Raw genomic sequence first — 14,936 nt, 5'->3', positions numbered from 1 at the left:
CTTGCCGCAACTAGAGAAAGCCCTCGCACAGAAACGAAGACCCAACACAGCCATAAATAAATAAATAAACAAAACAAAAAAACCCTTGATATTTATCTTATTATTCTCTATACCCTACATATGTGTTATATATTTTTTGTACACAGGATTTATTCATTAAAATTCAATTTTGAAATATAAGTATTGAATGTGACTAGGAAGAAATACACCCTAATTGTAATAGTGGTTACCTGAAGGTGAGGAGATAAATGCTATTTATTTTCCTATTCGTAATTGTATGTACTTCCCAGATTTTAAACAATGACTATATTTCTATAACCAAGAAGAAGATGCTCTTTTAAAAGCATGACTATGCCCAGGTTCTGTGAATTCACGATATACTCTGCTGAGTAATCATATCATACCAAAGAGCTCTGACTGGGCATGAACATGCAAGGTAAACCCTCTGCCTGCCCACCCTCCCTGGCTAATCCAGGCAATATCTAAAAGGGGTCAGTTTACTGTCACAGGTTCCTGGCCCAGAAACATTAGGGAGTGTGGGGTTAGGGAGTGTGGGGTTAGGGAGTGTGGGATTGAGCATATTCTTCTTGAAAAGTGGTCTTTTTTAGCCGCTCATGGCTACATTTTTTTTAAAAAAGAAGGACTGGGGCTTCCCTGGTGGCGCAGTGGTTGAGAGTCCGCCTGCCAATGCAGGGGACACGGGTTCGTGCCCCGGTCCGGGAAGATTCCACATGCCGCGGAGCGGCTGGGCCCGTGAGCCACGGCCGCTGAGCCTGCGCGTCCAGAGCCTGTGCTCCGCCACGGGAGAGGCCCCAACAGTGAGAGGCCCGCGTACCGCCAAAAAAAAAAATTTAAAAAAAGGCCTGGTTGGTTACTCATTAAGGACTTAAAGGGCTGGAAATATAAATTACATTATAGTTTATACTATTTATGCATAAATATTTTTGAAGAAAAAATATACTCTGTCCAACAGAAATTCATCAACACCAAAGGTATTTCATGTAGGAATTTATATTAGTGATCTATTCCCACATTTGTCACATGAAAATGATAAGAAATTCTTATTTGCCTTAGTTTCGGGGTATTATTTATACTTAATGTTTGGGGTATTATTATACTTATTTATAATAAAACAGTATCGGAGTACCAGCTTTTTCCACATAGACTGTGAAGCCCCTCATTAGAAAAGTCTTATCTATAGGTGAATTTATGTATCTTCCCCCCCACCTTTCCCACTGGGAGCAGCAGAGAAAAACCACCTTCAAAGTCAGCCCAAGCTGGGTTCAAATCCTAGTGCAACCAGTCCTGTATTGGGTGCATGCCTCAACTTCCTCTCCTGTATCACACCTCCTGGGATCCATGTCCCTATGCCATCCCCTCCCACAGTTGACCTGGGCTGGCCCTGAGTACACCAACAGAATGTGGCAGAAGTGGTAGTGCCAGACCTCCAAGGCTAGGGCACAGGGATCCATTCGGCGCTCATCTTAGTCTTTGGAAGGTTTGGTCTAGGGGAAGCTATCCACCATGTAAGGGGTCTGACTTCCCTGAGACCATTATGGTGTAAGGAAGCCCACGGTAGCCACGTGTGAAGAGAGTATATGGAGGGATGAAAAGAGGTGGTGGGGGGAGGCAGCTCAGGAACCATCTTGCTGTCTCAGCTATCCCAGACAAGTGATGAAGAAGTCATCTCAGATGACTCTAGCCCCAGCCACCATCTGACCGCAACCCACTGGAGACCCCAAGGAAGCGGGGCCCATTGAGTCCAGTCAGCCCATGGAACATGACAGATGCATGAGTCAGGGACATCATAAGTCTTCTGTAAGTAGCAGCCTTCTTTATCTTCTCCTCTCATGGAAATACTATCAAGTAAACCAGATATGTACAGGCTGTGGAGCCATTCAAATGCTCTTAACACTCACCCTATTCTCACCATGTTCCTTATCAACGATCTCCCCTTGGAGCTAGATAGATATCAGGGTTACAGATTTTCAGATCTAGCAGTAACTCTGGATTCTATTACTTAGTAGAGGCCACAGGTAAATGAGGTCAGCTCTGAATAATTTGAAGAAAGCTCAGAAATAAAATACGAGGTTTGGTTTTACCCTCTTTACTCCAGGGTTACTCATGGCCAATTAGATAGCATTACTGAGTGTCCACCACATGCCTCCCAGTGGACAGGACATGTGCCCTGCCTTGAAGAGCCAGGATCCAGGCGGAGCACAGACAAGTGAACAAGCCATCATACCACAGGTTTCAGGGGCAGGAAGGGGCTGAAGACAGGCACCAAGAAGACACACGGCAGGAGAGGAAGCTGACCCCATCTGTCAGGGTCTGGAGGGTTTACAGAAGCTGGAGGAACTAACCACAGAGTCAAAGGGCTGCAGGGGTGAAGATAACACGTGTGTGCCTCAGCTCTGGGTTTGGGGGTACATGCACCTAGGTGTGTGCCTGGGAACGGCAAGAGAGGCAAGGAGAAAACATGTACATTCCATGACCAGAGAGCACATGCCCTTCAAAATCAGTACAGAAGGCTTGAGACTGGCAGGTGGGATGCTTGGATCCCAGTTTCCACTCTCACAAGACAACTCACTCACCTTCCGAGCATCTTAACAGTGTGACTACACCACTAGGCTGTACTCCTCTCAGGAAGGAGACTATGAAATCTGAAAAGGACTTTTTTATGGCGTTAAAATATATATCATAATATTTAGCATTTTAACCATTTTTAAGTGTACAGTTCCATGGCATTAAGTACATTCACCTTGCTGTGCAATCATCACCACCATCCATCTCCAGAACTAACCCATCCTCCAAAACAGACACTCTGTGCCCACTAAACACTAACTTCCCATCCCCCCTCCTCACAGCCCCCTGCAACACCATTCTACTTTCTGTCTCTGTGAATTTGACTATTCTAGGTACCTCATATGAGTGGAATCATACAAGCTTTGTCCTTTTGTGACTGGTTTATTTCACTTAGCATAATGTCCTCAAGGCTCATCCATGTTGTAGCATGTGTCAGAATTTCCTTCCTTTTTAAGACTAAGTAATATTCCTTTGAACGTATATACCACAATTTGTTCCACATTTTCTCTACTGTGAATGATGCTGCTATGAACATGGGTGTGCCAATATCTGTTCATGTCCCTGCTTTCATTTCTTCTGGATATACATACTCAGAAGTGGAATTGCTGGGTCATATGAATTCTACATTTAATTTTTTGAAGAACCTCCCTACTGTTTTTCATAGCAGCTGCACCATTTTACATTCCCACCAACAGTGCACAAGGGTTCCAATTTCTCAACATCCTCACCAATGCTTGTTATTTTCTGCTTTTTTTTTTTTTAAACAATAGCCATCCTAATGTGTGTTAGGTGGTATCTCCCAGTTTTGATGAAAGGGATTTTAAAAAGATTGTGGTTCTTCCTGGCCTAGGACGTTCTACATAGAGTCACTCATCTATGCAATTCTATGACTTTCCTGAGGCTGTCTCCACAATGTCTGTCTGAGGGCAGGACATCATCCCCCCAGTTAAGAGGCTCCCAGGACATCCTCACCTATTCACCAGCACAGAATTCTAATGTTGCAACTGGCTTTCAACAAATTATCTTCAGACTTGATGGTCACCTTGTTTCTCTCTTCTAAGCTCTGCTTCAAGTGGGCTCTAACACTAAACATACTATCAATGACCTGTGGCCCCAGGTGTCCCCTGCCCTCTTCCCATCTTCAGGGTCTTTCAAAGCCACACCAGGAGTGAGGCAGTTCACCTTGAGCCTGTGTTGTGGATGGTGCTCCTAGCCTATCCATTCCATTCCATGAATGATATTCCATTCATTGGGAAGGTCCTTTCAAGAGTGAAAGCTGGTAACAGAGAAAGCTGCACCCCAACTCCTCCCCCACAAAGGAAGGGCTGTGACCAGAACTTGGCTCTCCTGAAGCTGAGACTTGAAAGAAATGCTGGTGCACGGCAGTGCAATAAAGCTGAAACTTTCAGTGAGACAGCTTTTTACAGTGTAAGACCATCAGGTCTCCCTTAGCACAAGAACTTGACTCCCCAGTTTTTAGCACCCCCTCTTTCCTCCGATCTCCCCCATTTCAGTCATTTTACAACGGCCAACTATGCTGCTTATTAGCAGAGGTAGAAAAAGGTTTCAGGGGGAGTAGATGCTAAAACTATGCATCCTCAATACCTACAACAGTGCCTGGCACATAATAAGAGTTTCGTGAATATCTGTTGAACAAATCAAAACTAAATTTATCAAAACAAGACTGTATGTCTGTCTTCCACCATTATGAGCAAGCCAGGTAGCTTGAATTAGTAGTGGTGGGTAGTAACTGGAGAAGTATGAAATCAGCAAATATCACATTTTCACTCATTTATTTAAGGACGTAGTATGCAGGTATAAATAAAAGCATGAATAATGTTTTTTTTTCAGGTTGCTGTGTTTTTTATTTTCTTAGTCACTAATTCCCTTGAACACATAAGCTGAGCTGAAATAATTTAGTTTTACTCAATAATTATTGTTTTCTGGTAACTGAAGTCTATATTCAGGTTTCCTTAGATTTTACCTAATGTCTTATGGCCATGTGTCCTGGCTACGACAGTCTGTCAGACTTTACGATCTTGACAGGAGGACTGGTCAGGTATTTTGTAGGCTGTTCCTGAATTCAGGTTTGTGTGCTGTTTTTCTCATGGTTAGACTGGGGTCATGGGTTTTGGAGATCATGTACCTATCCTATCAAGGGCACGTGTGCTGTTTATTTTTGAATCATGACGATCATGTCACCCACCCCTGGAGCCCCTCAAACTGATATGTGCTCCCTTAAAAGTGCTCTACTGCCAGATGTCCATTTGTTACCTTAGAGATACATCTGCATCCTAGGGAAACCACGCTTGGTTTTATTTAGATTTTATGTACAGACTGCAATGTTTTCACTTCGAAGTTGAATTCTTTAACAAATATCTCTGATTTTATATTTTCACTCAATATTGTAGGCCCCTTTATCTCTTTCCTCAGTTCACTCCTGGCTGATCATCCAGGACACTCAAGAGAGTTTCACTTGCATTATAGAATCTGAACTATTAAATAAGTTTACTTATCTTAAACCCGTGACCTGGCGGTTTCCTCCTTTTTTTTTTTTTTTTTTTTGCGGTACGCGGGCCTCTCTCACTGTTGTGGCCTCTCCCGTTGCGGAGCACAGGCCACGGACACGCAGGCTCAGTGGCCATGGCTCACGGCCCAGCCGCTCGGCGGCATGTGGGACCTTCCCGGACCGGGGCACGAACCCGTGTCCCCTGCGTCGGCAGGCGGACTCTCAACCATTGCGCCACCAGGGAAGCCCTAACACTATTCTTGTAGAACGACCACAAGACTCTCTCAGTCCTTCTGGACACGTTGATTTTCAGTTTCAAAGCATGCTACATCTTGCGTTCAGTAAACTGTCTCAGGCCTCTCTTATTACAGAAGAACACTGGCAAAGAACTCTGCTACATCTTAACACTTTCCACATTGATAAGCAGTGGTGTTTGGTGGCTTATCCACCCAGGGAATACTCAGTTGGCCCATTTTTGGTGGTTTTAATCTTCTTTGAGTGTTCTTCACACCGAAGATCACTTGTAGTCATAAGGACCCCAGGAACAGAAGCCACAGGAAAGGTCAGAACTCTCGCTCGACCCTGAGAGCGAGCGCCTCCTTGGCCCGCAGGTCCCACCCCGGCCTGCCTAGCACACAGCTCTTACTTCTGCACTGGTGTGGCCACTGCAGGGCGAGAAGTCAGCAGGTCCTGCCCTCCAAGTGCACCCCAGGCCGGAGTCACAGCAAAGGCGGGAGGCCCGTCGCTCCTTCTGAGCAGGCACTGGGCTCCGACCATTCGGGGAATACTGCAAACAGGAAGCTTTCCCTAGCAGCCGGTGGGTGCGGGTGACGGACGCCTGGGCGCCAACCAGAGGGCAGGTCGGTGGGATGCACGGCTGCAAAGCGATTGGGTCTGGGAGGGAGGAAAGAAGTCAGCGGGAGAAACCTTATAAAACTGAAGAAGGCTTCGCCAGCGCTGGGAAGGGAGAAAAACCGTGGCGGCGACACAACTACCACCGCTCAGGGCTTACCGGCCGCCTCCGGAGCTGCTGGAGGACTAGGCTCGGCCGCGGTGGCGGCGCTTCTGGCGCACAGGACCGCGTCCGCGCCTGCGCTGCGGGTGGTCTAGGGGCCTCGCGCCCGCGCAGCTGGCCCTCCGAGGTGCCCCGCCCCGTCTCCGGACCCCACTCGGGCGACGACCGGAACACCCCACCCCGCGGCTGCCCCCCTCCCCACGGCCGGCGGCTGCTCCCTCCACGCCTCCGCCCCCACCCCGAGCAGGGCCGCGGCCCGCCCTACCTCGCCGCTTGGCGCGCACGATGCCCTTCTTCTGCAGCACGAACGTGGACCCGTTCACCAGGCTCGACACCACGGCCACGCCCAGGCCGAGCGACACGGCGGCGGGGCTCGGGCTGCGCGCCCCCTCCCCGGCCGCCGCCGCTGCAGCCGCTGCAGTCCCCATTCCGCCGGCTCCCGCCCTCCGCGCCTGCGCGCTCGCCCGCCGGGCCTGGAGGCGGGGGCCGGCTCCGCGGCCCAGAGCCACTGGGGTGCGGGGGACCGGGGTTCTGCAGGGGCGGGGTGGAGCCCGGGCTCCGGGAGGGGGTGAGAGGGGGGAGGAGGGGGAGGAGCGCGTTAGGAGAGGCGGCGGCGGCGAGGAGTGGGGTGAGGTGGCAGGTGGGTGGGCGCAGAGGCCGAGCTGCAGGCTTGGCGGTGCAAATACAGGGCCCCCAGTTAAGTTTGCTTCTCAGGTAAACAGATGGGTTTTGGTGGGTGTCCCATGCGATATTTAGGACTGGAAGAGCGCTAGCAAGACGCCGCGTTCGCTGGGATAATGGTCCCTCACAAAGCTGTTCGGGGGCCCGCAGAGAGCCGCCCCTGGGGCCTGAAACCAAGACACGTCAGCTGTGGAACCTCGAATGGGACCGCTGAAGGAAGGGAAGTCATCTGTCTCCGCACCGGGGCAGTGAGCTCGTGATCGCACCGTCCAATTTACTGATTTATTTATAATAAAATATACCGAAATTACAGAAAACATGGGACAATATTTTAAAATTACTCAATCCCACAGCCCTAGCCTAATAGTTATTGTTTTCCCACCTAAAGTACAATTGCAATGACAATATACAAAATATCCTTTTTATTTAATATATCATAATCAGTTTTTACGTTGCTACATAATGATTATTTTAATGACGGTGTAATTTCCCATAAAGTTAATTACCGTAATTTGTCTAACTGTTCAGCTGTCGTTGGATGTTAGGTTGCTCCCAGTTTTTTTTTCTTTTATAAGTGATGCCGTGATGAACATCTTCGTAAATTTTGAAAAAACTAAAGAATATCAACTTATACCTATATGCATCACTGTTTGTGAAGCAATATAAAATCAAATACTATTTCTGTATGAAAACTTTTATGCTGAATGAATCTAGTCCTTTGCTTATTCTCTTTTTGTTGTGGTAGCATATATATAACAAAACTTGCCATTTTAGCCATTTTTAAATGTACAATTCAGTGGCATTAATTACATTAACAGTGTTGTGCAACCCTCACCACTGTCTATTTCCACAACTATTCCATCACTCCAAACAGAAACTCGATACCCATAAAGCAGTTATCTCCCATTTTTCCTACCCCCTAGTCTCTGCTAATCACTAACCTACTTTCTGCCTCTATGAATTTGCCTATTCTAGATATTTCATATAAATGAAATTGCACAATATTTGTCCTTCTGTGACTGGCTCGTGTCACTTAGTATAATGTTTCAAGCTTCATCCATATTGTAGCGTATGTCAGAACATCATTCCTTTTTATGGTTCAGTAATATTCCATTGTATGTAAATATAGTAGTCCCCTTTATGCAAGGTTTCACTTTCCTTGTTTTCAGTTACCCAAAGTCAATGTGGTTCAAAAATGTTAATAGAAAATTCCAGAAATAAGCAATTCATAAAATTTAAATTGCATGCTGTTCTGAGTAGTATGATGAAATCTCATTCCATCCTGCCCGGGACATGAATCATCCCTTTGCCCATTGTATACTGTCCATTTATTCACTTAGTAGCAACTCAGTTATCACATCGACTACTGGCTATCGCAGGGCTTGGGTTCATGCAACCCTTATTTTACTTAATAACAGCCCCAAAGCACAAGAGTAGTGATGCTGACAATTTGGATATGCCAAGGAGAAGCTGTAAAATGCTTCTTTTAAGTGAAAAGGTGAAAGTTTTGAACTTAATAAGGAAAGGAAAGAAAAAAATTGTATTCTGAGGTCAATAAGATCTACACTTAGAATCTTCTATCCATAAACTGTGAAGAAGGAAAAAGAGATTTGTGCTAGTTTCGCTGTCACACCTCAGACTGCAAAAGTTATGGCCACAGTGCATGATAAGTGCTTAGTTAAGATGAAAGAGGCATTAAATTTTTACAATAAGATATTTAGAGAGAGACTACATTCACATAACTTTTATTACACTATATTGTCATAACTGTTCTATTTTATCAGTGTTATTAATCTCTCGCTGTGCCTAATTTACAAATTAAACATTGTCATAGGTATATATGTTCATCTGTATGTATAGGAAAAAAAATACTATATATAGAGTTCAGTACTATTTGAGGTTTCAGGCATCCACTGGAGCTCTTGGAGGGTATGGCCTGCAGATAAAGGAGGACTAATGTACGATATTTTTTTTAAAAAAACAACTTTATTGGAGTATAACTGCTTTACAATGTTGTGTTCGTTTCTGCTGTAGCACAAAAAGAATCAGCTATATGTATACATATATCCCCATATCTCCTCCCTCTTGCATCTCCCTCCCATCCTTCCTATCCCACCCCTCTAGGTGGTCACAAAGCACCGAGCTGATCTCCCTGCGCTAGGCAGCTACTTCCCACTAGCTAGCTATTTTTCATTTGCCAGTGTATATATGTCAGTGTTACTCTCTGACTTCATCCCTGCTTACCCTTCCCCCTCCCTGTGTCCTCAAGTCCATTCTCTACATCTGCATCTTTATTCCTGTCCTGCCCCTAGGTTCATCACAACCATTTTGTTTTTTTAGATTCCATATATATGTGTCAGCATATGGTATTTGTTTTTCTCTTTCTGACTTCACTCTGTATGACAGACTCTAGGTCTATCCACCTCACTGCAAATAACTCAATTCCATTTCTTTTCATGACAGAGTAATATTCCACTGTATATATGTGCCACATCTTCTTTATCCATTCATCTGTCAGTGGACACTTAGGTTGTTCCATGTCCTGGCTATTGTAAATAGAGCTGCAGTGAACATTTTGGTACATGACTCTTTTTGAATTATGGTTTTCTCAGGGTATATGCCCAGTAGTGGGATTGCTGGGTCATATGGTAATTCTATTGTTAGTTTTTTAAGGAACCTCCATACTGTTCTCCATAGTGGCTGTATCAATTTACATTCCCACCAACAGTGCAAGAGGGTTTCCTTTTCTCCACACCCTCTCCAGCATTTATTGTTTTTAGATTTTTTGATGATGGCCATTCTGACCAGTGTGAGGTGATACCTCATTGTGGTTTTTCTTTGCATTTCTCTACTAATTAGTGATGTTGAGCATCCTTTCATGTGTTTGTTGGCAATCTGTATATCTTCTTTGGAGAAATGTCTATTTAGGTCTTCTGCCCATTTTTGGATTGGATTGTTTGTTTTTTTGATATTGAGCTGCATGAGCTGCTTGTAAATTTTGGAGATTAATCCTTTGTCCGTTGCTTCATTTGCAAATATTTTCTCCCATTCTGAGGGTTGTCTTTTGGTCTTGTTTATGGTTTCCTTTGCTGTGCAAAAGCTTTGATGTTTCATTAGGTCCCATTTGTTTATTTTTGTTCTTATTTCCATTTCTCTAGGAAGTGGTCAAAAAGGATCTTGCTGTGATTTATGTCATAGAGTGTTCTGCCTATGTTTTCCTCTAAGAGTTTTATAGTATCTGGCCTCACATTTAGGTCTTTAATCCATTTTGAGTTTATTTTTGTGTATGGTGTTAGGAAGTGTTCTAATTTCATTCTTTTACATGTAGCTGTCCAGTTTTCTCAGCACCACTTATTGAAGAGGCTGTCTTTTCTCCATTGTATATTCCTGCCTCCTTTATCAAAGATAAGGTGACCATATGTGCGTGGGTTTATCTCTGGGCTTTCTATCCTGTTCCATCGATCTATATTTTTGTTTTTGTGCCAGTACCGTACTGTCTTGATTACTGTAGATTTGTTGTATAGTCTGAAGTCAGGGAGCCTGATTCCTCCAGCTCCGTTTTTCTTTCTCAAGGTGGCTTTGGCTATTTGGGTTCGTTTCTGTTTCCATGCAAATTGTAAAATTTTTTGTTGTAGTTCTGTGAAAAATGCCATTGGTAGTTTGATAGGGATTGCATTGAATCTGTGGATTGCCGTGGGTAGTATAGTCATTTTCACAATGTTGATTCTTCCAATCCAAGAACATGGTATATCTCTCCATCTGTCTGTATCATCTTTAATTTCTTTCATCAGTGTCTTATAGTTTTCTGCATACAGGTCTTTTGTCTGCTTAGGTAGGTTTATTCCTAGGTATTTTATTCTTTTTGTTGCAGTTGTAAATGGGAGTGATTCCTTAATTTCTCTTTCAGATTTTTCATTGTTAGTGTATAAGAATGAAAGAGATTTCTGTGCATTAATTTTATATCCTGCTACTTTATCAGATTCACTGGTTAGCTCTAGTAGTTTTCTGGTAGCATCTTTAGGATTCTCTATGTATAGTATCATGTCATTTGCAAACAGTGACAGTTTTACTCCTTCTTTTCCAATTTGGATTCCTTTTATTTCTTTTACTTCTCTGATTGCCGTGGCTAAAACTTCCAAAACTATGTTGAATAATAGTGGTAAAAGTGGGCAACCTTGTCATGTTCCTGATCTTAGGGGAAATGGTTTCAGTTTTTCACCATCGAGAACAATGTTGGCTATGGGTTTGTCATATATGGCCTTCCTTATGTTGAGGTAGGTTCCCTCTATGCCCACTTTCTGGAGACTTTTTATCATAAAGCGGTGTTGAATTTTGTCAAAAGCTTTTTCTGCATCTATTGAGATTATCATATGGTTTTTATCCTTCAGTTTGTTAATGTGGTGTATCACATTGATTGATTTGCATATATTGAAGAATCCTTGGATACCTGGGATAAACCCCACTTGATGATGGTGTATAATCCTTTTAATGTTCTGTTGGCTAGTATTTTGTTGAGGATTTTTGCGTCTATGTTTATCAGTGATATTGGCCTGTAGTTTTCTTTTTTTGTGACATCTTTGGTTTTGGTATCAGAGTGATGGTGGTCTTGTAGAATGAGTTTGGGAGTGTTCCTCTCTCTGCTATACTTTGGAAGAGTTTGAGAAGGATAGGTGTTAGATCTTCTCGAAATGTTTGACAGAATTCACCTGTGAAGCCATCTGGTCCTGGGCCTTTCTTTGTTGTAAGATTTTTAAACAGTCATTTATTTTTTTTTTTTTTTCGCAGTACACGGACCTCTAACTGTTGTGGCCTTTCCCGTTGAGGAGCACAGGCTCTGGACGCACAGGCTCAGCGGCCATGGCTCACGGGCCCAGCCGCTCCACGGCATGTGGGATCTTCCCGGACCGAGGCATGAACCCGTGTCCCCTGCATCGGCAGGCGGACTCTCAACCACTGCACCACCAGGGAAGCCCTGTTGTAAGATTTTTAATCACAGTTTCTATTTTAGTCCTTGTCATATTTTCTGTTCATATTTTCTATTTCTTCCTGGTTCAGTCTTGGAAGATTGTGCTTTTCTAAGAATTTGTCCATTTCTTCCAGGGTGTCCATTTTATTGGCATAGAGTTGCTTGTAGTAATCTCTCATGATCCTTTGCATTTCTGCAGTGTCAGTTGTTACTTCTCCTTTTTCATTTCTCATTCTATTGATTTGAATCTTCTCCCTTTTTTTCTTGATGAGTCTGGCTAATGGTTTATCAGTTTTGTTTATCTTCTCAAAGAACAAGCTTTTACTTTTATTGATCTTTGCTATTGTTTCCTTCATTTCTTTTTCATTTATTCTTATCTGATCTTTATGATTTCTTTCCTTCTACTAACTTTGGGTTTTTTTGTTGTTCTTCTTCTTCTTTCTCTAATTGCTTCAGGTGTAAGGTTAGGCTGTTTATTTGAGATTTTTCTTGTTTCTTGAGGTAGGATTGTATTGCTATAAACCTCCTTCTTAGAACTGCTTTTGCTGCATCCCATAGGTTTTGGGTCCCCGTGTTTTCATTGTCACTTGTTTCCAGGTATTTTTTGATTTCCTCTTTGATTTCTTCAGTGATCTCTTGGTTATTTGATAGCGTATTGTTTAGTGTCCATGTGTTTGTATTTTTTACAATTTTTTTTCCTGTAATTGATATCTAGTCTCATAGCACTGTAGTCGAAAAAGATACTTGATACGATTTCAATATTCTTCAATTTACCAACACTTGATTTGTGACCCAAGATATGGTCTATCCTGGAGAATGTTCCATGAGCACTTGAGAAGAAAGTGTATTCTGTTGTTTTTAGATGGAATGTCCTATAAATATCAATTAAGTCTATCTGGTCTAATGTGTCTTTTAAAGCTTGTGTTTCCTTATTTATTTTCATTTTGAATGATCTGTCCGTTGGTGAAAGTGGGCTTGAAAGTCCCCTACCATTATTGTGTTACTGTTGATTTCCCCTTTTATGGCTGTTAGCTTTTGCTTTATGTATTGAGGTGCTCCTAGGTTGGGTGCATAAATATTTACAATTGTTATATCTTCGTCTTGATCATTATGTTGTGTCCTTCTTTGTCTCTTGTAATAGTCTTTATGTTAAAGTCTATTTTGTCTGATAAGAGAATTGCTACTCCAGCTTTCTTTTGATTTCCATTTGCATGGAATATCTTTTTCCATCCCCTCACTTTCAGTCTGTATGTGTCCCTAGGTCTGAGTTTGGTCTCTTGTAGACAGCGTATATAGGGGTCTTGTTTTTTTATCCATTTAGCGAGTCTGTGTCTTTTGGTTGGAGCAATTAATCCATCTACATTTAAGGTGATTATCCATATGTGTGTTCCTATTACCATTTTCTTACTTGTTTTGGGTTTGTTATGGTAGGTCTTTTCCTTCTCTTGTGTTTCCTGCCTAGAGAAGTTCCTTTACCATTTGTTGTAAGGCTGGTTTGGTGGTGCTGAATTCTCTTAACTTTTGCTTGTCTGTAAAGGTTTTAATTTCTCCATCAAATCTGAATGAGATCCTTTCTGGGTAGAGTAATCTTTGTTGTAGGTTTATCCCTTTCGTCGCTTTAAATATGTCCTGCCACTTCCTTCTGGCTTGCAGAGTTTCTGCTGAAAGATCAGCTGTTAACCTTATGGGGTTTCCCTTCTATGTTATTTGTTGCTTTCCCTTTGCTGCTTTTAATATTTTTTCTTTGTATTTAATTTTTGATAGTTTGATTAATATGTGGCTTGACGTGTTGCTCCTTGGATTTATCCTGTATGGGACTCTCTGTGCTTCCTGGACTTCATTGACTATTTCCTTTCCCATGTTAGAGAAGTTTTCAACCATAATCTCTTCAAATATTTCTCAGACCCTTTCTTTTTCTCTTCTTTTTCTGGGACCCCTATAATTTGAATGTTGGTATGTTTAATGTTGTCCCAGTGGTCTCTGAGACTGTCCCCAATTCTTTTCATTCTTTTTTCTTTATTCTGCTCTGCAGCAGTTATTTCCACTCTTTTATCTTCCAGGTCACTTATCCATTCTTCTGCCTCAGTTTTTCTGTTATTGATTCCTTCTAGAGTATTTTTTATTTCATTTATTGTGTTGTTCATCATTGTTTGTTTGCTCTTTATTTCTTCTAGGTCCTTGTTAAAGGTTTCTTGTATTATCTCCATTCTATTTCCAAGACTTTGGATCATCTTTACTATCATTATTCTGAATTGTTTTTCAGGTAGACAGCCTGTTTCCTCTTCATTTGTTTGGTCTGGTGGTTTTTACCTTGCTCCTTCATCTGTTGCATATTTCTGTCATCTCATTTTGTTTAACTTACTGTGTTTGGGGTCTCCTTATTGAAGGCTGCATGTTCGTATTTCCTGTTATTTTTTGTGTCTGCCTCCAGTGGGTGAGATTGATTCAGTGTCTTGTGTAGGCTTCCTGGTGGAGGGGACTGGTACCCGTGTTCTGGTGGGTGGGGCTGGATCTTGTCTTTCTGGTGGGCAGGACCACACCCGGTGGTGTGTTTTGGGGTGTCTGTGAACTCAGTATAATTTTAGGCGCCCTCTCTGCTAATGAGTGGGGTTGTATTCCGGTCTTGCTAGTTGTTTGCCATGAGGTATCCAGTACTGGAGCTTGCTGACCGTTGGGTGCAGCTGGGTCTTAGCGTTGAGCCAATGATCTCTGGGAGAGCTCTCGCCGATTGATATTACGTGGGGCCAGGAGGTTTCTGGTGGTCCAATGTCCTAGACTTGGCACTCCCACCTCAGAGGCTCAGGCTTAACACTTGGCCAGATCACCAAGACCCTGCCAGCCACACAGCTCAGAAGAAAAGGAAGAAAACAAAAAAACAAAAAAAAAAACGGAGAACCCTAGGATAAATGGTAAAAGCAAACCAAAACAGACAAAATCACACAAAGAAGCATACACGTACACGCTCACAAAAAGAGAAAAAGGAAAAAAAACTCAAAAAAAAATTACAATTAAACATAAAAAAAAAGAGGAGGGCAACCAAACCAATAAACAAATCCACCAATGATAATAAACGCTAAAAACTAAACTAGGATAAACATAAAACCAGAAACCAATTAGACGCAGAAAGCAAACCCCAAGTCTACAGTTGCTCCCAAAGTCCACTGCCTCAATTTTGGGAT

At 42.8% G+C, this 14,936-nt stretch overlaps 1 protein-coding gene across 3 annotated transcripts in view; it reads right to left on the bottom strand.

Annotated features, from left to right (window-relative positions):
• Window positions 1–6,613, bottom strand: part of NIPA1 (NIPA magnesium transporter 1) — a 41,179-nt gene extending 34,566 nt beyond the window's left edge. The window contains exons 1-2 of one of the 3 annotated variants that reach the window (XM_019931791.3): window positions 6,376–6,515; window positions 5,742–5,989 (exon numbers count right to left, since the gene is read on the bottom strand). Coding sequence is in view for 1 of the 3 variants with exons in the window: in XM_004318097.4 (XP_004318145.2) it covers window positions 6,376–6,538 (163 nt within the window). In the remaining 2 variants the exon portion in view is untranslated. Of the gene's footprint in view, window positions 1–5,741; window positions 5,990–6,107; window positions 6,267–6,375 lie in introns of those variants that run through there. The other 2 variants (XM_004318097.4, XM_073807857.1) reach the window with 2 other exon arrangements.
• Between the last annotated feature and the right edge of the window lie 8,323 nt (window positions 6,614–14,936).

The sequence above is a fragment of the Tursiops truncatus genome, chromosome 7 (genome assembly GCF_011762595.2).
Source record: "Tursiops truncatus isolate mTurTru1 chromosome 7, mTurTru1.mat.Y, whole genome shotgun sequence".
Taxonomy (NCBI): domain Eukaryota; kingdom Metazoa; phylum Chordata; class Mammalia; order Artiodactyla; family Delphinidae; genus Tursiops; species Tursiops truncatus.
Note: the sequence above shows the minus strand (reverse complement) of the source record. Positions and strands in the feature narration are given on the sequence as shown.